The sequence below is a fragment of the Delphinus delphis genome, chromosome X (assembly GCF_949987515.2).
Source record: "Delphinus delphis chromosome X, mDelDel1.2, whole genome shotgun sequence".
NCBI lineage: Eukaryota > Metazoa > Chordata > Mammalia > Artiodactyla > Delphinidae > Delphinus > Delphinus delphis.
The window spans coordinates 85,907,048-85,930,473 of NC_082704.1; the positions used below are offsets into that span (position 1 = coordinate 85,907,048).

A 23,426-nucleotide genomic window follows, 5' to 3' on the forward strand; every position below is an offset into this window, starting at 1 on the left:
AAGAAAGTTGGAGTAGCAATACTCATATCAGATAAAATAGACTTTAAAATAAAAAATGTTACAAGAGATGAGGAAGGACACTACATAATGATCAAGGGATCAATCCAAGAAGAAGATATAACAATTATAAATATATATGCACCCAACATAGGAGCACCTGAATATATAAGGCAACTGCTAACATCTATGAAAGAGGAAATCGACAGTAACACAATAACAGTGGGGGAATTTAACACCTCACTTACACCAATGGACAGATCATCCAAAGAGAAAATCAATAAGGAAACACAAGTTTTAAATGACACAATAGACCAGATAGATTAAATTGATATTTATAGGACATTCCATCCAAAAACAACAGATTACACTTTCTTCTCAAGTGCGCATGGAACATTCTCCAGGATTGATCACATCTTGGGTCACAAATCAAGCCTTGGTAAATTTAAGAAAATTGAAATTGTATCAAGCATCTTTTCTAACCACAACGCTATGAGATTAGAAATCAATTACAGGGGAAAAAAACATAAAAAACACAAACACATGGAGGCTAAACAATACGTTGCTAAATAACCAAGAGATCACTGAAGAAATCAAAGAGGAAATAAAAAAATACCTAGAGACAAATTCCAATGAAAACACAACAGTCCAAAACCTATGGGATGCAGCAAAAGCAGTTCTAAGAGGGAAGTTTATAGCAATACAATCCTACGTCAAGAAACAAGAAAAATCTCAAACAAACAATCTAACCTTACACCTAAAAGAACTAGAGAAAGAAGAACAAACAAAACCCGAAGTTAGTAGAAGGAAAGAAATCATAAAGTTCAGAGCAGAAATAAATGAAATAGAAACAAAGAAAACAATAGCAAAGATCAATAAAAGTAAAATCTGGCTCTTTGAGAAGATAAACAAAAATAGATAAACCATTAGCCAGACTCATCAAGAAAAAAAGGGAGAGGATATAAATCAATAAAATTAGAAATGAAAAAGGAGAAGTTACAACTGACACTGCAGAAATACAAAGCATCTTAAGAGACTACTACAAACGACTATATGCCAATAAAATGGACAACCACGAAGAAATGGACAAATTCTTAGAAAGGTATAACCTTCCAAGACTGAACCCGGAAGAAATAGAAAATATGAACAGACCAATCACAAGTAATGAAATTGAAACTGGATTAAAAATCTTCCAACAAACAAAAGTCCAGGACCAGATGGCTTCACAGGTGAATTCTACCAAACATTTAGAGAAGAGCTAACACCCATCCTTCTCAAACTCTTCCAAATAATTGCAGAGGAAGGAAGACTCCCAAACTCATTCTATGAGGCCACAATCACGCTGATACCAAAAACAGACAAAGACACTACAAAAAAAGAAAATTATAGACCAATATCACTGATTAATATAGATGCAAAAGTCCTCAAGAAAATACTAGCAATCAGAATCCAACAACACATTAAAAGGATCATACACAATGATCAAGTGGGATTTATCCCAGGGATGCAAGGATTCTTCAGTATACACAAATCAATCAATAGGATACACCATATTAAAAATTGAAGGAGAAAATCCATATGATCATCTCAATAGATGCAGAAAAAGCTTTTGACAAAATTCAACACCCATTTATGATAAAAACCCTCCAGAAAATGGGCATAGAGGGAACCTACCTCAACATAATAAAGTCCATACATGACAAACCCACAGCAAACATCACTCTCAATGGTGAAAAACTGAAAGCATTTCCTCTAAGATCAGGAACAAGACAAGGATGTCCACTCTCACTACTATTATTCAAAACAGTTTTGGAAGTCTTAGCCATGGTGATCAGAGAGAAAAAGAAATAACAGGAATATAAATTGGAAAAGAAGAAGTAAAACTGTCACTGTTTGCAGATGACATGATACTATACATAAAGAATCCTAAAGATGCTACCAGAAGACTACTAGAGCTAATCAATGAATTTGGTAAAGTTGCAGGATACAAAATTAATGCACAGAAATCTCTTGCATTCCTATACACTATGATGAAAAATCTGAAAGAGAAATTAAGGAAACACTCCCATTTACCATTGCAACAAAAAAAATTAAATACCTAGGAATAAACCTACCTAGAGAGACAAAAGACCTGTATGCAGAAAACTATAAGACACTGATGAAAGAAATTAAAGATGATACCAACAGATGGAGAGATATAGCATGTTCTTGGATTGGAAGAATCAATATTGTGAAAATGACTATACTACTCAAAGCAATCTACAGGTCCAATGCAATCCCTATAAAATTACCAATGGCAGTTTTACAGAACTAGAACAAAAAATCTTAAAATTTGTATGGAGACACAAAAGACCCCGAATAGCCAAAGCAGTCTTGACAGGAAAAAATGGAGCTGGAGGAATCAGACTCCCTGACTTCATATTATGCTACAAAGTTACAGTAATCAAGATAATAGGGTACTGGCACAAAAACAGAAATATAGATCAATGGAAAAGGATAGAGAGCTTAGAGATAAACCCACACACCTATGGTCAACTAATCTATGACAAAGGAGGCAAGGATATACAATAGAGAAAAGACAGTCTCTTCAATAAGTGGTGGTGGGAAAACTGGACAGCTGCATGTAAAAGAATAAAATTAGAACACTCTCTAACACCATACACAAAAATAAAGTCAAAATAGATTAGAGACCTAAATGTAAGACTGGACACTATAAAACTCTTAGAGGAAAACGTAGGAAGAAGAACACTCTTTGACATAAATCACAGCAAGATCTTTTTTGATCCACCTCCTAGAGTAATGGAAATAAAAACAAAAATAAACAGATATGACTTAATGAAACTTAAAAGCTTTTACACAGCAAAGGAAACCATAAACAAGACAAAAAGACAACCCTCAGAATGGGAGAAAATATTTGCAAATGAATCAATGGAGAAAGGATGAATCTCCAAAATATATAAACAGCTCATGCAGCTCAATATTAAAGAAACAAACAACCCAATCCAAAAATGGGCAGAAGACCTAAATAGACATTTCTCCAAAGAAGACATACAGATGGCCAAGAAGCACATGAAAAGCTGCTCAACATCACTAATTATTAGAGAAATGCAAATCAAAACTACAATGAGGTATCACCCCACACCAGTTAGAATGGGCATCATCAGAAAATCTACAAACAACAAATGCTGGAGAGGGTGTGGAGAAAAGGGAACCCTCTTGCACTGTTGGTGGGAATGTATATTGATACAGTCACTATGGGGAAGAGTATGGAGGTTCCTTAAAAAACTAAAAATAAAATTACCATATGACCCAGCAATCCCACTACTGGGCATACCCAGAGAAAAGCATAATTCAAAAAGATACATGCACCCCGATGTTCATTGCAGCACTATTTACAATAGCCAGGTCATGGAAGCAACCTAAATGCCCATTGATAGACAAATGGATAAAGAAGATGTGGAAAAAAAAAAAAGATGTGGTACGTATATACAACGGTATATTACTCAGCCATAAAAAAAGAATGAAATTGGGTCATTTGTAGAGATGTGGATGAATCTAGAGCATATCATACAGAGTGAAATAAGTCAGAAAGAGAAAGATAAATATCATATATTAACGCATATATGTGGAACCTAGAAAAATGGTACAGATGAACCAGTTTGCTGGGCAGAAATAGAGACACAGATGTAGCGAACAAATGTATAGACACCAAGGGGGGAAGTGGCGGGGGGGTGTGATGAATTGGGAGATTGGGATTGACATATATACATCAATAAGTATAAAATGGATAACTAATAAGAACCTGCTGTATAAAAAAATAAATAGAAAAAGAAAGTACACAACACCCCTATGAAGCAAGACAAAAAAAAAAATTCAAGCTAAATCTAATCCAGCATCTAGATCTAGCTCATGTTTACAAGAAATACTACAAAGAATGGGAGAAAATTTAAAAGGCATTATGATGAAAATAGTCAGCTGAATCCAGGTTGTGAACCGTTGTACAGGGCAAATAATAATTCTCCACCAAATCGATTTCATTAAAGAAGTGAGAGGACTGCTATGACTTGAGACATAACAGCCAAATACAAGGTGTGAACCTTCTTCTATACCCCTGCCTTATTCACTCCGGATTATTTTGAAGAAAATTGCAGACATACTATTATTTCTTCTTAAATATTTTTAATGTTACTTTCCCAAATAAGAATGCCTTTGAAAATAATTATTGTAATATCATTACCACATCTAAAAATCTGACAATTCCAGATTAATGGCAAGTATCCAGTGTTCAAATTTTCCCAGTTGTCTCATATATATTTTAATGAATTGTTTGAATCAGAAAGTACATATGGCTCATAGATTATAATTGGTTGATATATTTCTTAAATTTCTTCATCTATATGCTCTTCATTTACCTCTTTTATCCCTTCTTGCATGTATTTGTTGATTAAAAGAGATAGTCTTGAAGAAGTTCCAAATGAATGTATTTGGAATGAATTTCCAATTGCACTCCAGGGTGTTATTTTACATGTTCCTCTGTTCCCTATATTTCCGGTAAATCAGTGGTTAGGTCTAAAGTCATATCTTCGATATATCTTGAGTTCAGTTCCAGACCACCACAATAAAATGAATATCGCAATAAAGCGAGTCACCTGAATTTTTGGTTTCCCAGTGCATACAAAAATCATGTTTAGGGCTTCCCTGGTGGTGCAGTGGTTGAGAGTCCGCCTGCCGATGCAGGGGACACGGGTTCATGTCCCGGTCCGGGAAGACCCCACATGCCATGGAGTGGCTGGGCCCATGAGCCATGGCCGCTGAGCCTGCGCATCCGGAGCCTGTGCTCCACAACGGGAGAGGCCACAACAGTGAGAGACCTGCATACCGCAAAAAAAAAAAAAAAAAAAAAAGAATATCCATGAAGAAAGATAATTATTTTTAAAGGTACCAAATGAAAATTTTGGAGTTGAAAAGTACAATAACTGAAATGAAAATTTCAGTATAGGATCTCAAAAGCAGATTTGACCTGGTAGAAAAAAGAATCAGTGAATTGTAGATCAATAGAGGTTGTCTAACTTGAAGAACAGGAAAAAAAGAATGAAGAAAAATGAAGAGAGCCTCAGAGACCTATAGGACAACATTAAGTGTACAAACATACCTGTAATAGGAGTCTCAGAAAGAGAAGAGAATGAATAGGGAAAAAAATATTTGAAAAATAATGTCCACTTACTTCCTAAATTTGATGAAAAACATTAACCTACTCATCCAACAAGCTCAACAAACTCTAAGAAGGGAAAACACAAACAGATCCACACCTAAACACACCATAGTTAAATTGTTGAAAGACAAAGAGAAAACCTAGAAACTGACAAGAAAAAAATCACACAAAAAAGGAATCACAATACAATTAAAGCTGACATGTCATCAGAAACAATGCAGGGCAGAAGGCAATAGAATAATATTTAAAGTGCTGAAAGAAAAACACTGTCAATCAATAACTCTATATCAAATATGTGCTTCAAAATGAAGGCAAACTATCTCTGCCCATTCATGTCATTGTAGTTTCAGAGGAGGCTGAATGGGAAGCCAAGATTTTCATTCCCACCCTGCAGTAATGAAGCTACACCCCTTGTGATGCCCCAGACACCTAGACACTCCGTAAGGAACCTGGACTTCCACATCCAGCAGTAACAAAGATCTTACCCACTGGTGTCAATGGAGGCCATGTGGGAAGCAGCAATGAGACCCTGACCCCTTCCTAGCCAGGGCAGTGTCAGCAAAGGCCTAGTGGGTAGTATTAACTCCCACCTCTACCCAGCAATAATAAGGTACCCCCACCAGGGTATCAACAGAGGCTATGGGGGGAACTAGGACTTTGACCACTACCTGGCAGTAATGAGGCAATACTCCCTTTTTGCTGTCAGCACAGTATCTCATATCATAATACCCACAAGTGAAGGATGCAATGGAAAATCACTCGTAATACCAAGAATGAGGAAAATCCTATGTTGAATGAAAAAAACAAACAACAGATGCCAACACCAAGACAATACAGATGTTAGAATTATCTGACAAGGATTTTAAAGCAGCCATCATAAAAATGCTTGTTACGAACACACTTGAAACAAATGAAAAAACAGAGAATCTAAGCATAAGCAAAGAAACAAAAGATACATAGAAAACCCAAACAGAAATTTTATAACTGAAAAATACAATAACTGAATTTAAAAAGCTCAATGGATGGGTTCAAAAACAGAATGGAGAGGACAGAGGAAAGAATCAGTGAACCCGAAAATAGAACAATAGAAAATACCTAATCTGAACATCAGAGAAAAAATAGATTGAAAACAATGAGTAGAGCCTCAGGGACCAGTAGAACATAAACTCCAACATTTGTGTCATCAAAGTCCTGGAAGGAGAGGTGAAAGAGGGCAGGGCTGGAAAAGTATTTGAAAAAGTAATGCCCGAAATTTTGCCATATTTGGTGAAAAATATAAACCTACAGATTCAAGAGGCTGAGCAAACTCTAAACAGAATAAATCTAAAGAAACCCATGCCTGGACATATCATTGTCAAACTTCTGAAAAACTAAACACAAAAATTCTTGAAAGCAAAGAGAGAGAAACAATACTTTATATGTGTGGGAAAACAATTTGGATGACAGTGAATCTCTCATCAGAAAACGTGGAGACCAGAAGGAATTGGCATAACATTTTTCAAGTGATGAAGTAAAAAAAATGTCAACCAAGAAGTCTTTAACCAGCAAAAATACGCTTTAGGAATAAAAGGGAAATCAAGGCATTCTCAGATGAAAATATCTTAGAGAATTTGTCACCTGCAGACCTACTTTGAAAGTATGGCTAAAGGAAATCCTTGTAACAGAAAAGTAATGAAAAAAGGAATCTTGGAGCACCAGAATGGAAGTCAGAACAACTGAAGGAGTAAAACAGGGGTAAATAAAATAGAGTTGATTTCTCTTGAGTTTTCTAAATCATGTTTGATGGTTGAAGCAAAAATTATAATATTGTTTGATGTGGTTTTCAATGTGTGTAGAGGAAATACTTAATATTATAAAAGGAGGAGGATAAAGGGACTTAAATGGATGTAAGGACTTTACATTTTACTCTACTGGCAAAATAGGGGAAAATGTGGTATATACACACAATGGAATATTATTCAGCCATAAAAAGGAATAAAATACAAATAAAATACAAATAAATGTTACATAAAAAGGAATAAAATACAAATAAATGTTAAATGAATGAACCTTGAAAACATCATGCTAAATGAAAGAAGCCAGATACAAAAGCTCGCATATTGTATGTTTCCATTTATATGAAATGTCTAGAATATGCATCTCTACAGAAACAGGAAATAAATTTGTGGTTGCTTAGGGCTGGAGTGGACTGAAGAATGGGCACTTTCTTCGATTTGGGGTGATGAAAATGTTTGAAAATTAAATTGTGGTGATGTTGCACAACTCTGTGAATATACTAAAAACCATTGAATTGTACATTTCAAATGTGTGGATTTTATTGCATATGAATTATATCTCAATAAAGCTGTTTTTTAAAGCATCGTAAACTTAAGTGTAAAACATAACACTACAAAACTTTTAGAATAAAATATAGGAGAAAATCTTTGGGAGCTAGGCTTGTGAAGATATAACACCAAAAGCATGATCCAAAAAGAAAAATAATCAATAACTTGGACTCCAAAAATTAAAACCTTTTGCTCCACAGAAGACCCCATTAAGAGGACAAAAAGACAATTGGAGAAAATATTTGCAAACCATATGTATGACAAAGGATTTGTATCTAGAGTATGTAAAGAACTCTGAAAATTCAAAAGATTTTTTTTAAAAAAAACAAAACCAAGCCAATTAGAAAATGAGCAAAGGATGTGAAAAGACATTTCACCAGAGAGAATATACGAATGACAAACAAGAACAGGAAAAGATGTTCCACATCTTCAGCTATCAGGGAAATGCAAACTAAGGCCACAATGAGATATCACTACACACCTATTAGAATGGCTAAAATTGTTAAAATAGTGACAACACCAAATGCTAGAGAGGATGCAGATAAACTGGGTCACTCATACATTGCTGGTGGGACTATAAAGTATTACAGCCACTCTGGAAAATAGTTTGGCAGTTTCTTAAAGAAATTCAACATTACTACCATGCAACCCAACAATAGCATTCCTGGACATTTAACCTAGAGACATAAAAACTTAAATCCACACAAAAATATGTACACAATTGTTCATAGCAACCTTATTAGTAATAGCCAAAAATTGGACACAGATGTAAAGGACAAATGTATGGATACCGAGGGGGAAAGGGATGGGATGGGAGGAATTGGGAGACTGGGATTGACACATATACACTATTGATAATATGTATAAAATAGACAACTGAGGGGAACATACTGTAAAGCACAGGGAACTCTACTTAATGCACTGTGGTGTCCTAAATAGGAGGGAAATCCAAAAGGGAGGGGATATATGTATATGTATATGTATGGCTGTGCAGTAGAAGCTAACACAACATTGTAAAGCAACTATACACCAATAAAAATTAATTTTAAAAAACAAAAACAAAAATTGGAAACAACCTAAATGTCCCTCAATAGGTGAATGGTTAAACACCCTGTAATACATCCATACCATGGAATACTACTCATCAACAAAAAGAAGGAGCTATTGATACCTGCAAAACTTGGATGGATCTCCAGGGCATTATGCTGAGAGAAAAAAAATAAAGCTCAAAAGGACACATACTGTATAATTCCATTTATAAAACATTCTCGAAATTATAGAAATGGAAAACAGATTAGTGGTTGCCAGGAGTTAAGAGATATTAGGGAGGGGTGGTGTGTGACTATGAAAGGGTAGCATGAGGCAGATAATTTCAGTGAGTGAATATTTTTGTATCCTGATTGTTGTAGAGGTTATTGAATCTGCACATGTAATAAAACAGCACAGAACTATCTATATACACACATCATACTGATGTCAGTTTCCTTTGTTCAATATTGTACTATAGTTATGTAAGATTTAACCATTGCAGGAAACTGGATAAACGTGCACAGGACCTCTCTGTGATATTTCTGCAAATTCTAGTGAAACTACAATTATTTTAAAATTTCAAAAATTTAATGAAGACAAAGTACATTTCTAGAGAAACAAAGACTAAGAGAATTCTTTGCTGGGTGGTCTGTCTGGCTTACAAGAAATCGTAAAAGAAGTTTTAGAATTTTATTTGTAAACTTTATTATTTTGAGGCCATGTTGTTGGGTACATACAGGTCCTGGATTATAACTTTCTGGTGAATAGTTCATGTTCTCTTGTACAGATGTACCTTAATTAGACCCGTCCACCATTGATGGACATTTAGGTTGTTTCTAATATTTTGCTAATACACACGATGCTGCCATGCATGTTCTGGTTGTACTTCAATACATAATGGTGCTAATATACCTGTAGGATAAATTCCTAGAAGTGGAATTTCTGGATCAAAGAGTTAGGTGTACTTTAAACTAGTTAAAGATATTCTAGATGAAAAAGTTCTGGAAATGGATGGTGGTGATGGTTGCAGAACAGTGTGAATGTACTTAATGCTACTGAAGTACACTTAAAAATAGTTAAAATGGTAAATTTTATCTTAGGTATATTTTACAATAAACAAAATTTTAAAAATTCAAATATATATATATTCCTCTGTTTACGCCCCAAACAGCATGTAACAATATTTGCTTTCTCACATAGCTGTCAAGTGCGGCCAACGTGGAGATGAGCCTGTCAGACTCCTCTTCAAGAAAGGACTCATTGCCCAGCTTCAAGAGGTATGGTTACTTGAGAGTCTCCAGTTGTTAGCTCTGCTGCGGTTCACCTCAGCTTTAGTGCCAAGGTCCCACTATCCCCAGCCAATTACTGAGCAATGAGGTGGTTCAAAGTGTGAGGCAGGACTCCTCTAACAGGTAATCTTTGCTCTGGAGCTCCTCGTTCGGCTAGCTGCAAATTTGTCAGGCTGGCATCATGGTCTGACAGCTTCCAATCCTGCCCAATCTTCCTTCCCCCCTTTTTCTTTCACAGGTGTTACTGCCCAATAAACCTGCACTTCTAACTCCATCTCAGCATCTACTTCCCAGAGAACTTAAGCTGTGACACCAACAGTATATAGCTGACCCTTGAAGAACACAGGGTTTGGGGTGCTCCCCATAAGAATCCACGTATAACTTTTGACTTCCCTAAAACTTACCTACTAATAGCCTACTGTTGACCAGAAGCCTTACTGATAAGGCAAACAGTCGATAAACACATATTTTGTATGTTATATGTATTATATACTGTATCGTTACAATAAAGTAAGCTAGAGAAAAGAAAATGATATTAATAAAATCATAAGAAAGAGAAAATACATTTATAGTACTGTACTGTATTTATTGATAAGTTTAAATCATCTGTTTACAAGATGAATCGTCTGTCAGTACCTACATCAATATTGCCTTATATGATACAAAGCACTGTAGGGACTTCCCTGGTGGTCCAGTGGCTAAGACTGCACGCTCCCAATGCAGGGGGCCTGGGTTCGATCCCTAGTCAGGGAACTAGATCCCACGTGCTGCAACTAAAGATCCCACACGCCACAACTAAGACCCGGTGCAGCCAAATAAATAAAGAAACATTAAAAACAGAACACTGTAGATGTTATCTGTATTACTAACACTAGACATCAAAAATGAAAAGATAATGTGAAAAAGATATTCATATTTATTTATAGTTATGTTTCATGCATTGATAGTGAAGAAGCACAATATGATTGCTTTATGATAGGCTAGTATAACTGATACAATTGTTTCACAGTAGCCTAGCCTATACACTAATAAATGAATCATTATAAAATTTTTATGGCATACAGTATTTGTCATATTCATAATACAATATTAGAAACACTGTTACTTTTTTATTTTTACTTTTTAAAAATTTTTTAATTAATTTTTATTGGAGTATAGTTGATTTACAATGTTGTGTTAGTTTCTGCTGTACAGCAAAGTGAATCAGTTATACATATACATATATCCACTCTTTTTTAGATTCTATTCCCATATAGGCCATTACAGAGTATTGAGTAGAGTTCCCTGTGCTATACAGTAGGTTCTTATTAGTTATCTATTTTATATATAGTAGTGTGTATATGTCAATCCCAATCTCCCAATTTAGAAACAAGTTTACTGTTAAAAAACCAACAGTTACCTGTGATTATAGGCTGATACTCAGTTTCTCCAACTGAGAGAGAGAGAGAGAGGAGAGAGGAATACTGTATGGTAATGTTATTCTTTGAAAGCAAAGTTATAAAACAGTAAGAAAACTAACACTATTAGTTTTATATTTATATCACTCATCTTATGCCTGTGTAGGGATAGACCAGTATCTACATATATTTTACACATTCATGATATACCTTTTTCTTAATTTTTTCAATATTTCTAGGCTACATGTTTCATCTGCAAGTTTTTTCAAATTGTCGCAAATCTCCAAAAAATTTTCCAATATATTTATTGGACCCATGCAGATCAAACCCTAATCCTGTTGTTCAAGGGTCAACTGTATTACAAATCTTTCTGGTCTTTTCCAACCTGATAGATGAAAAACAGCATTTCATATCTTTATCTTGCATTTCTCTTTTATGATTTAGGATGAACACATTTTCATGTATTTAAAAGTGATTTGTGGGACTTCCCTGGTGGTCTAGTGGCTAAGGCTCTGTGCTCCCAATTGCAGGGAGCTCAGGTTCAATCCCTGGTCAGGGAACTAGATCCCAAATGCATGCCGCAACTAAGAGTTTGCATGCCACAACTAAAGATCCTGCATGCTGCAACTAAAGGTCCCGCATGCTGCAACAAAGATTGAAGATCTCGTGTGCTGCAACTAAGACCCGGCACAGCCAAATAAATAAATAAATAAAATTATAAATAAATAAAAGTGATTTGTATATCTATGAATTGTCTCTGTCTAGTTCCTTTTAAATTATTGGCCTTTTATATTGATTTGTAAGAGCTCTTTATATATTAAGTAAACTAGCCATTGATTGTATCTCTTGCAAATTTTTCTTCACATTTGTCATTTGGCTTTAAGGCTTTTTAAGTTAATCATGCATACATTAATTTTATGCACACAATGTATCAATATATTCTCTCATGACTTGAGAATTTTATGTCATGATTAGAAAGGACTTCACTCTGAGAGAATAATAAAAGATTCTTCCATTTATTTCCTTCTAGCACACTCATAGTTTTATTTTTACATTTAAATCTTTAATCCATCTGGAATTCATTTTAGTGCAGGAAGTGAAGGAGAGTTCTAATTTTATAGTTTCCTGCTGAGTGCCATGAAATATTTCCTTCTGCTGATGAACTGGTATGCTTTTCCTTCATAAACAATACAAATCACATAACTGATGAAAGAAATTTTCACATTCTGACTTACTTCACTCTGTATGACAGACTCTAGGTCTATCCACCTCACTACAAATAACTCAATTTTGTTTCTTTTTATGGCCGAGTAATATTGCACTGTATATATGTGCCACATCTTCTTTATCCATTCATCTGTCGATGGACACTTAGTTTGCTTCCATGTCCTGGCTATTGTAAATAGTGCTGCAATGAACATTATGGTACACGTCTCTTTTTGAATTATGGTTTTAAGTCAGAAAGAGAAAAACAAATACCGTATGCTAACACATATATATGGAATCTAAAAAAAAATGGTTCTGTTGAACCTAGGGGCAGGACAGGAATAAAGACGCAGAGGTAGAGAATGGACTTGAGGACACGGGGAGGGGGAAGGGTAAGCTGGGACAAAGTGAAAGAGTAGCATTGACATATATACACTACCAAATGTAAAATAGATAGCTAGTGGGAAGCAGCTGTATAGCACGGGGAGATCAGCTCCGTGCTTTCTGACCACCTAGAGGGGTGGGATAGGGAGTGTGGGAGGGAGACGCAAGAGGGAGGGGATGTGGGGATATATGTATACATATAGCTGATTCACTTTGTTATACAGCAGAAACTAACACAACATTGTAAAGCAATTATACTCCAATAAAGATATTAAAAAAGAAAAAGAAATTTTCACATATTGAGGTATAGGGAAGTCATCCTGGCATATACATAAGTTAACTTGAATTTTATGCTAACTAAAACTGCCTGTGGCCTATCAAACTTATGTTGTGCATCTGCTTTAATTATTAAGGAAAAGGGTGCATTGACCAGCAGTAAAAAATGTCCATGTTAAAGATAAAGATTAAATGCCTCCCCTCCTGGGTTGCCAATGGTTGTATTCCAATGTTTAAGACGCCCTTCCCAGGTGTCAAGGCTGTACTGACTCATTCTGTACGTGCTGATCTGTTTCTTTTTTTTTTAACTTTGAAGGAAGTATCCCTGACTTGTTTGATGTTCTTTCTTCTGACATGATATAAAACCAAGCTTCTCCGGAGCAGTTCCTCAGAGTTATCTGAGAGAGACTGCCTTCCAGGCTAGAGTCCTCAATTTGGCTCAAATAAAACTCTTTTCTATTCCTATTATATTTAGATTGTTTAATGATTATTTTCATCGACATAACTAACCCAATTTCCTTTTTGCTATGGCTGTGGGAAGATCAGAGAAAAATTCACAGCTATGCACAGATGTGAATTTCATACCTACTTCCCAATCTTCTTTGATGTTAATCTTTTACTTGCTTTATATTTTCTGTGATTCTACCTTTACTTTTCAATTTAATGGGATGTATTTTTATCAGGTTCCAAATATCCAGTGGAAAATAAAGTAGGTAGTGAATGAACAAATGAGCTATAACTCACCTGGGCCTCAGTTATTTCTTACTCTTCTTGGGTAAAGGCAAAGGCAGAGATCTCTAAGTCAGAGCTGGGGGAGGTTAGGGAATAGGAGGTTGGACGGGAGGAAGAGAAAATATAAATAGAGATATAAGAGCCTCATATCTCCCAGAAGCCTGAAAACGCCCACCCATAAGCCAGTAAGAGGTCACAAGTTGAAGCCAGGGAGGCCCGTGTGCTTATTATAGTCCCAACCTATGTATTGGTGACTGACATGATTGTGTAGAGCTAGGATTGGCAAACTTTTTCTGTAACGGGCCAGATAGTAAATTCTTTAGAATTTTTAGGCCATATGGTCTCTTTGGCAACTACTCAACTCTGCCATTGTAGTGATGACAAATTGAAATTATAATGGAGTAATCACAGTTCAGACATACAAAAAATGGAGTCAGGCAGCTGTTGGGGATCTGGTCTCAGACACATCCCTGCACCACTGAGAACTTGAATTTTCTCTGAACTGTATCAAACTCAAGGACACCAGGGGCCCTTTTCAAAACAATATCTGCTAGCAGCTGCTACTTGCAACCTTGTAGTTTCAAAGTCCCCCCTTGCCGAGTTTTATATCTTGTCAGAACAAAGAATATCAAACAGGTCAGGGTTACATTCCTTCAAAGTTAAAAAAAAAAAAAAAACAGATCAGCACATGCAGAGCAAGTCAGTATGGCCTTAGCACCGGGGAAGGGAGTCCTATCACTGAAGGAGTACCAGCATTGGCATCCCAGGAAGGGAGGCATTTAATCTTTATCATTAACATGGATATTCTTTACTTCTGGTCAATGCGCCCTTTTCTTTAATAATTAAAACAGAAGTACAGTGTAAGTTTGATAAGTCACAAACAGGCTGTTTTGTTTTAGTAAGCATAAAATTCAGGTTAACTCATGTATAAGCCAGAATGACTTCCCCATACCTCAATGTGTGAAAATTTCTTTCATCAAAGTAAATGAATGAGTGTGGCTATGTTTAAAACTTTACTACTGGACACTAAAATTTGAATTTCATATAATTTTCACATGTCACAAAGTATTCTTCTTTTAACTTTTTTTCAAGCCTTTAAAAATTGTAAATAGTATTCTTAGCTTGCAGGCAGTAGGAAAACAAGGGTCAGCAAACTGGGGGCCACAGTGTGCTGACCTCGATGTAAAACTTGGATGAGGAAGTTTGTTATTGGGAGTAGGTGTACAATTGTCACTTAACACTTGCTTTACAATACAGTGACCTCCTTTAGATCAATAAATTACAGTCCTAGAAATTTGTCACAAGAAAATAAACATGGTTGCACACAAAATTTTGAAAGCAAAGACTGTTATCTTATCCTGGATTATAACAATGAAAAAAACTGGACACATCCAAACATCGAGGAACAGAAGACTGGATCAAAAATCTGAGGCCATCCAAAAGACAGAATGCTATGCAGCCATGTCAACAATTATTGTGTGGTCTGAAACGAGAGAAAGCAAATGCTATCAAATATTAACATTTGGTGAATCTAAGTGAAGGCTATATTGGTGTTCAGTGCCCACTTTTCTGTAGGTTTGAAATGTAAAAAATAAAGTTGGAAACATTTTTAAAAAGAAAAAAAATGTTTTGGGGGGAATGTAAGTTAATAGACTTGCACAAACCCATCTCCAGCTCATCAGAACTCTGTGCTCTCCATGTTAAGTAAAGATAATAAATGTAACACCTTTTTTCACAAGAAAATGGTATAGCTTAACTCGATAATATTTGTCTAACTACCTAGTATCTGTTTTGATCAAACTAAATGTAATTGTAACCATATGTAACATGAGAAGATTTACCAAAAAATTTTTTAACTCACAATACTTCCTTTGCAATCATCTTGTTCTAAGGGCAAAGAAAAGCTTGATTTGCTCAGGTTTTGAGTATTTGAAACAAAGCTTGCTTAAAAGACACATAAACCCGCAAATTATCTGGGGAGACTTCCCTGATAGGGGTGGGTGCTCTAGGCCCTGAAGGTGGGAATATCATTTGGGGGATCCAGCATCCAGGTTCTCCTCCAGGCTCAGGCTTGGACTTACTGGGTTAGATGCTATTATTTGAAAATTTAACGTGGGAAATAAATCCATTCGGTAATTTGAGCGCTTAAAAATAAAGTAATAAAAAGCTTACACATTTAAATAAAAACATAGGAACTATTTCAGCTACAGGATAACCTGTCTTGGGCAGAGGACTTCAGCGACCCTCCATTTGACGCCCCTATTAAATGACGTGATTAGACATAGTGCATTGTCAATCTCTTCTTGAACCTCAGTTAGATTGCGGGCCATAGAGCTGGAGTCATCAAAGGTGCATTTTAGAAAAACTGTCTCCTTTTAAAAACGTTTTTTTAATGCTCACAGTCATTTCCATTATCGGGAGTCAAACCCAAACTTCCCGTGTGAAAAATCAAAATCCAGGGCGATACAAGGATGTACTTTCCTTTTTACAGACCAGATCCATGATCGATTCTAGCCCGTCTGCTTCTGAAGCTCGGACTTATTTATGTATTTATTTATTTATTTTCAACACCTTTATTGGAGTATAATTGCTTTACAATGGTGTGTTAGTTTCTGCTGTATAACAAAGTGAATCAGCTATAGATATACATATATCCCCATATCTCCTCCCTCTTGCGTCTCCCTCCCACCCCAATCCCACCCCTCTAGGTGGTCACAAAGCACCGAGTTGATCTCCCTGTGAAGCTCCTACTTTTAAATACTAAACGCTTTACTCTCTCTACTTCCACCTGTGCGTCCTGCTTCCTCCGGAACCCGCCAAATCCCATTAAACCTCACCCCCACCAACCACGCACTGTCCTCATAGGCTCCGCGCTCAGTCCCGGTTCCCACCCTCTGCAGCCTTCCTTAATCTCATCGGATTTTGTAAAGCCCCGCCCTTCTCTTCTCTCACGCGTTTTCTTCCGTTCAGGACCATCCCACACCACCTGGTTATTTGGTTGGCCAGCACCCTCGTTGTACGTCATTTACCCGCGCCACCCGGAAGCTAAGGTTCTTACCAACCCTTCTTTTTGCCGGCGGCTCTCAGGTAACGGCCGTGTTTGGGTGTGCCTGTGTGACCGGGTCCCAGAGTTGGGAGGGGCAGAAGGCTGAACCCCCATTTTGAGCCGGATGACCCCACTCCTAACGTTGAGAGGGTGCAGATGTACTGTGCTTGAGAGCAAACTGAGTGGTTATCGTGGTCTTCCCCCTCCTCATTCCTCAGGAGCCCATCATGGCGACGCCCCCTAAACGGCGGGCGGTGGAGGCCACCGCGGAGAAAGTGCTGCGCTACGAGGCTTTCATCTCTGACGTACTGCAGCGGGACCTGAGGTGAGTGACAGAATAGGGGGCGGGGCGCTTGGAGCGGTGCACGTGGTGAGCGGGGCGTTCGAAGTCAGGGCGTATCCTTCTGATTGGTGGGTGAGGCGTTCGGAACCCGGCCCCGCGCGCCTTTCGAGGGGGTAGGAGGGGCGATATCCGGGGTGCGACGGTGGGCGGGAGAGGGAAGACATGGCGGTCTTAATGGAGGGTGTGTCCGCGCATGCGCGGGTTCAGATGGCGTTAAGGGTTACGAGCGAGTTTTCAGGTTCGAATCCTGACTTGGCCGTTTCGTTTTACGTGTGAACACGTTGTACCTCACCTCGAGTTTCTGTGCCTCAGTTTTCTCATCTGTGAAATGGGGAAGTTAATGCAACCTTCCTCATGTGGTGGTTTTGAGTTTTCAGCGTGTTCAGTCCTTGTAAAGGATTTAACTTGGATACTAGAGGCTCAATGAGTATGAAAAATTATTATTCCTATCATTATTAATCTGAGGAGGAAGTAGAGTTTTCAGGTCTAGGATTATGAGCATCCTAAAAGGGATGGAGGATTTTTTTCTAGGGTGAGAATAGGGTATCCTGATTGGAGGGAGGCATTGGGAGTAGAGTGAAATAATACTAATAAATAATAGCTAACACATATATAGAGCTTCTTGTTTGGCAGGCACTATTCTAAATGCTTTTTGGTAAACTCATTTAATCTTTCTAATGACTCTGTGAGGTAATACTCGTTATTCCTATTTTAAAGATGGGGAAATTGAGTTCCAAAAAGGTTACTCACTTGCCAAAGTCTCACAGCTAGTAAAATGGAAAGCCTGGATTCAAACCGAAGTAGTCTGACCCAGAGTTCAAATCTTGACTTCTGCACTAAAACACCTCTTTAGGACATGGTGACATGAGAGTCTCAGAGGGTCATGATATGAGGTATTCCAAGAGAGACAGGGTTTCCTCTTGGTCACCATTTTACTCTTGTCCCATTAGAAAGGTGCTGGACCATCGCGACAAGGTATATGAGCAGCTGGCCAAATACCTTCAACTGAGAAATGTCATTGAGCGACTCCAGGTAAAGGTGCCAGGGTTAGGTACAATCTTTTTGTGGGCAAAGGAGGGGGAAGAGAGGAGATACCCCAGACCAAAACCTGTCACCTAACCTAAAACTTGGCCACTGATCCCTACCTCTTTTTCCCCCGGCCCCACAGGAAGCTAATCACTCGGAGTTATATATGCAGGTGGATTTGGGCTGTAACTTCTTCGTTGACACAGTGGTGTGAGTGTCTACCCACCCCTCTGAGCCCACAGGGTTCAGCTTCCCCTTTCCTTCATTCAACAAAAATTTTTTTTGAGTATTTGCTATGTACCAGACACTGCTAGGTGCTGGAGATGTGACAGTAAATAAGATAGGACAAAATTCCTGCCCACCCAGAGCTTCAATTTGGGGAAGGTGGGGGAGAGGGGAGTAAAAAAAATCTCAAACTGTGTGGTGTGCTAAACAGTGATAAGAACTTCCCCGCTTCCTCTAACCACTGTTTCCTTAGCCCAGACACTTCACGGATCTATGTGGCCCTTGGATATGGTTTTTTCCTGGAGTTGACACTGGCAGAAGCTCTCAGGTTCATTGATCGTAAGAGCAGTCTCCTCACAGAGTAAGTCCATTGCATGAGGATAGTGCCTAAAAAGCACTACCATTTGCCACACCCTTCTTCCCCCTTTCCCCATGGCTGCCTGGGATGATACTTAGGAACCCATCTCCCCTCCCCCTCAGAGCTAGGGCTGAGTAAAATGGGGATGCAAAGCTTAGTCCCAGGTGTAGAACATAATAAGCACTGATAAATGGTCTTTGTATTGTTCACTCACACAAAAATTTATTGGGCATCTGCTGTGTGCCAGGCTCTGTGCTTGCTGGTGGGGAGGCAGCAGGGAACAAGACAAAAGGGTTCCTTGAAGGCTTACCTTCTAGAAGGCTTACCTTCTAGAAGGACTAACTGTTACACATCAGCACAGTTTTGACCAGATCCTGGAGGTCTCAGCCTATAAATCAGAAACAATAAAACAAATTACCTCTGACTTCACCTGCTAATTTTCCTGCTCATCCACTGTGCTCTCACCACACTAACCTTCACAGGCTTCTTTAAACACCCTCAGAATGATCCCACCTCAGCGTGATTGCAGGGGCTCTTCTCTCTGCCTACAGCACTCTTTCCCCAGGTACCTGCATTGCTTCCTTTCTCCTTATTCAATTTAAGTCTTGCTTAAATGTCACTTCCTCAATGAGGCTTTCTATAACCTAACTTTAAAATTGCAACCCCTGGCACTCCTGATTCCCCTCCCTTGTTCTACTTTTTCTTTTTTTCCCTAGCACTTATGACCTCCTAATGTTTACTGTGTAATTTACTTCTTTACAATGTTCATTGCCTCCTCGCATTAGGATATAAGCTTTGCAAAGAGAGAGATTTTCTCTATATCCCAAGTCACTAGAATAGCACATAGCACATAGTAGGCACTCTGTTGAATGAATTTAAAAGCATATGCTGGAAATAGATTTAAGTGGGGATTGAAGCAGATCTCTGTTGGTGGTGATGGGGAGGTAATGTGGGGATAAAGGATGGGCTCCAGTTGAGTTTAAGGTTCTGTGCAGGGAACGGGAATTGGGAGTGTGGACGGGAGGTCTGAAATGTGGCTAGGGAAGGCCTCCCAGAGGAAGTGACATTTGAGTCACTTGGTTGAGTGAACAAGCCATAGGGCTCTCTGGGGAAGAGCATTCCTGGCAAGGCAACCAGTGTGCCTGCCATGTTAGGAGGAGCTGCCGAGAATGGTGAGCATTCACTCACTCAGAAGGAGTGAGTGAGGGGATGCTGAGCAAATACACTTAGATTAACAACATCTCACAAGTGTGAACCCCACCGATCTAAGATTCCTTCTAGGTTATATTTCTCTTTATTCCTACATTCATTTCTTCCAGAGTTGCCTCCCTTAGGTTTCAGTAATTCTTCTCTTTTCAAACCTTTTCAGGATTTCAGTGTCCGTAGACCCAAATGAGCCTCAGACCCACTGGGATTTCTAAGTCTTACTGATCAGGCCAGTTGGTGAATAGTTTGGTCGAGGGACCTGGTTTCATAGGCCAATGCAATTCTGAACTTGGTGGCCATTTAGACCAAATCCAATTTTTTATGACAAAGCTTTCCTTGTTATGACACAGGATTCCTGAGCCTTTCAAGTAGGTTTTAATTTTATGAAACTTGATGTCTTTCCCCAAAATGAGGTATTTGTCATTGCCTGCCCCCTGTCTGGTCTTTCTGATTTACTGACCTGGTCTATTAGTGTGATGAGAAATGTGAATCTCTTACTACTTTATGATAATTAGTAGGACTCCATAGTAATTGAATCTTTCTAGGAGATGAAGATTTGAGTCTGTGTAGCTCGCTCTCTTCTTTAAAATACTTGGTTATTCTGGACACATTTTAAAGTAACTTTCTTTCAGGTTATTTTATGTAACCGAAATGGCCTATCAGTCCTTCCTGTTCTTAGTCTGTTTCTTTGAGGAGTGGGAGGATCAGGTCTCTGTGTACATTCTTTCTGATTACAGAGAAAGGAGTACACATCCATACCCATAAGCAGACATGATTATAGAAGAAACAGAATAACCATATGACTATTAACACTGCCTTATATACTAATCAGTAGCAATAAATTAAACATATCCCTTTTGTGTTACAACTAGCATTTGGTGAACTTTATACTTTTCTCCTCCTTTTTTATTTTAAGCATTGAAACCTTTCACAGACTAAGCTTGTACATTGAGTGCCTACTATGTGCCACATACTGTTTTTGTTCCTGAGGATACAGCGGGAAACAAGGCAGACCAAATCTCTGCCCTTACGCAGCTTACATTCTAGTCAGGGAAGACAGACAGTAAACAAATAAGTAAAGGATGTAGTATGTCACAGGTTGACAATGTTGCAGAGAACAACAAGGATTGGAGGTGAGAAACATTGCCTCTGAGGGAGCAGTTGCAATTTTAAATAGAATACTTGATTGGATGTGGGGTGTGAGAAAAAGAGAGGAGTCTAGGTTTTTGGCTGAGCAACTAGGAGGATGGAATTGCCATTTTATGAGATGGAGCAGATTTGGAGGGGAAGATCAGGAGTTCAGTCTAGGACCTGTTAAGTGTGAGGTGCTCGTTAAACACTGAAGTAGATTTTCTGAAGATGTAGTTAAAACTCCTCAACTCGGGAGAGAGGGCTGCATTGAAAATATAAATTTGGGAGATAGTGATATATAAATGGGTTCATACTATTTTTTCCCAATTTGACATCCTATGTTGTTGCCTTCTACTTTTCTTAACAGTATTTTGTTTCCTTAAAACACTCCTACACTGACAGATAGCTCAGCCAATAAAATCCACATTCCTATCATGATATCAAGACCCTGCATGATCTAGCCCCTTCCTACCTCTTGGATTTTATCCTGTGCTTCTTTCCTTCCACCATTCGCTTAATTTCTAACACTGGTCTCCTGACAGCTCCTCAAAAAGCTCTTTCCTGCCTCTTGGACTTTTTGTGGAAAAGACCGTCTTACTGTTTAACTCCTACTCATTCTTCAGAAAGGCCTTCCTTGATCCTTTGTATCAATTAGGATTCTTTTGGGTGAGACTGGTCCCAGTTGGCATAGATATAAGGAATTGACTAGTTCACATAACTCAACAGTCCAGAGCCAGAGTGGTTTCAGGCAGCTCCAGCTTCCCAGTTGCTTAGGCCTTGGTGTCTTTCTTAAGTCCTCTCTCTCGTACCCAGCATCCTCCTTTGGTAAATCCTGTTGACTCTACCTTCAAAATATATCCCAAATCCAATCATTTCTCATCACCTCAACTGCTGCTGCTGTGGTGTGAGTCTGCATCTCTCACCTGGACTATTTCAATAGCCTCCTCACTGGGCTTCCTCTTCCACACTAGCTGTCCTTATCCCTAGTCAGTTCTCCGCACAGCAGCCAGATGGATCCTCTTAAACCCTAGTTGTTTCATATCCCTTCTCTGATCACAATCATCCCCTGGCTCCCATCTCACTTAGAGTAAAAGCCAGAGTCCTTACCATGGCCTGGCAGCTTTTACATGATCTGTCTCCCCCACTTCCCTCTGTGACCTTACCTCCTACACCCCACCTTCGCTTATTTTTCTCCACCCATGCTGGCCTCTTTGCTGTGCCTCAGACATGCCAGGTACACTCCCACCTCAGAGCCTCTGCATTTGCTGCCCCTTGTGTCTGGAACACTCATCCTCCGTGTATTCACATGATTCGCCTCTTCATTTTAAGTCTACTCAACTGCTTCTCAGTGAAGCCATCCCTAAGCACTCTAATTAGAATTACAGCCCCCATGCCTGCACTCCTTATCCTCTCTTATCATTTAATTTTTTTTATTGTACTTATAACCATCTGACATACTCCGTGTTTTATTCCATCACTGTCCTTCTTAATGAGAATTTGAGCTCCACGATGCTGAGATTTTTGTTTGTTGTGTTTGCTGCTGTCTCCCCAGTACCTAAAACGACCCGGCAGAGAGTAGACGTTCAATAAATGTCTCTGAATCTGTGCCGTCCAGATGGCAGCCAGGCATCTCTGCATAGGAGCAGGTCAGGTAATCGGATGTCCTACCACCTGCCGTGTGGAAGTCATCCATGATGTAGGTAGTTCCTGAAATGATGAGGAAGCATCATCCTCATGATCATAAGTGGGGCCCACTTTGCCCTTTCTTGTTTCTTTTCTCCAGGCTCAGCGACAGCCTCACCAAGGACTCCATGAATATCAAGGCCCATATCCACATGTTGCTAGAGGTGAGAGCAACTCACCCCATTCCCAGACACTATCTCCAAATGTTTAGGGCGGTGACCTGAGGAAGAGAGAGAGCCAGAGATGGGAAGTACCATCTTTCCCCCTAAACTGGAGTCAAATTGGAGCCAAGCTGGCTCGGAGGGAAGGGAGTTCTGAGCAAGCCTGGGGTGGGGCCTGGACCCAGGCTCCATTCAGTCTTTTCTGTTCTCTTTTTCAGGGGCTTAGAGAACTACAAGGCCTGCAGAATTTCCCGGAGCCTCACCATTGACTTCTTCCTACCTCCCCTGACATTAAAGAGCTTGAATGTCTTTGAGTCATATGGCCCTTCTTTCCCCCCTTAACCCTTGCTGTTTGCGAAAGTGCCCTGTTTCTAAAGCACAAAGTTACTAGGAGGCCCAGA

The 23,426-nt window shown here is 38.7% G+C and overlaps 2 protein-coding genes across 2 annotated transcripts in view; one reads left to right on the forward strand and one right to left on the reverse strand.

Annotated features, from left to right (window-relative positions):
• Nucleotides 1-23,426, reverse strand: part of ZNF157 (zinc finger protein 157) — a 505,987-nt gene that overhangs the window by 213,127 nt on the left and 269,434 nt on the right. The window lies entirely within an intron of this gene.
• UXT (ubiquitously expressed prefoldin like chaperone) lies at nt 16,834-23,343 on the forward strand. Its single transcript, XM_060001669.1, has 7 exons — nt 16,834-16,933; nt 17,111-17,217; nt 18,186-18,267; nt 18,404-18,471; nt 18,740-18,847; nt 22,965-23,028; nt 23,244-23,343. Exons 2-7 carry the CDS (start codon nt 17,120-17,122, stop codon nt 23,292-23,294), a joined length of 471 nt encoding a protein of 156 aa, XP_059857652.1. The 5' UTR covers nt 16,834-16,933; nt 17,111-17,119; the 3' UTR covers nt 23,295-23,343.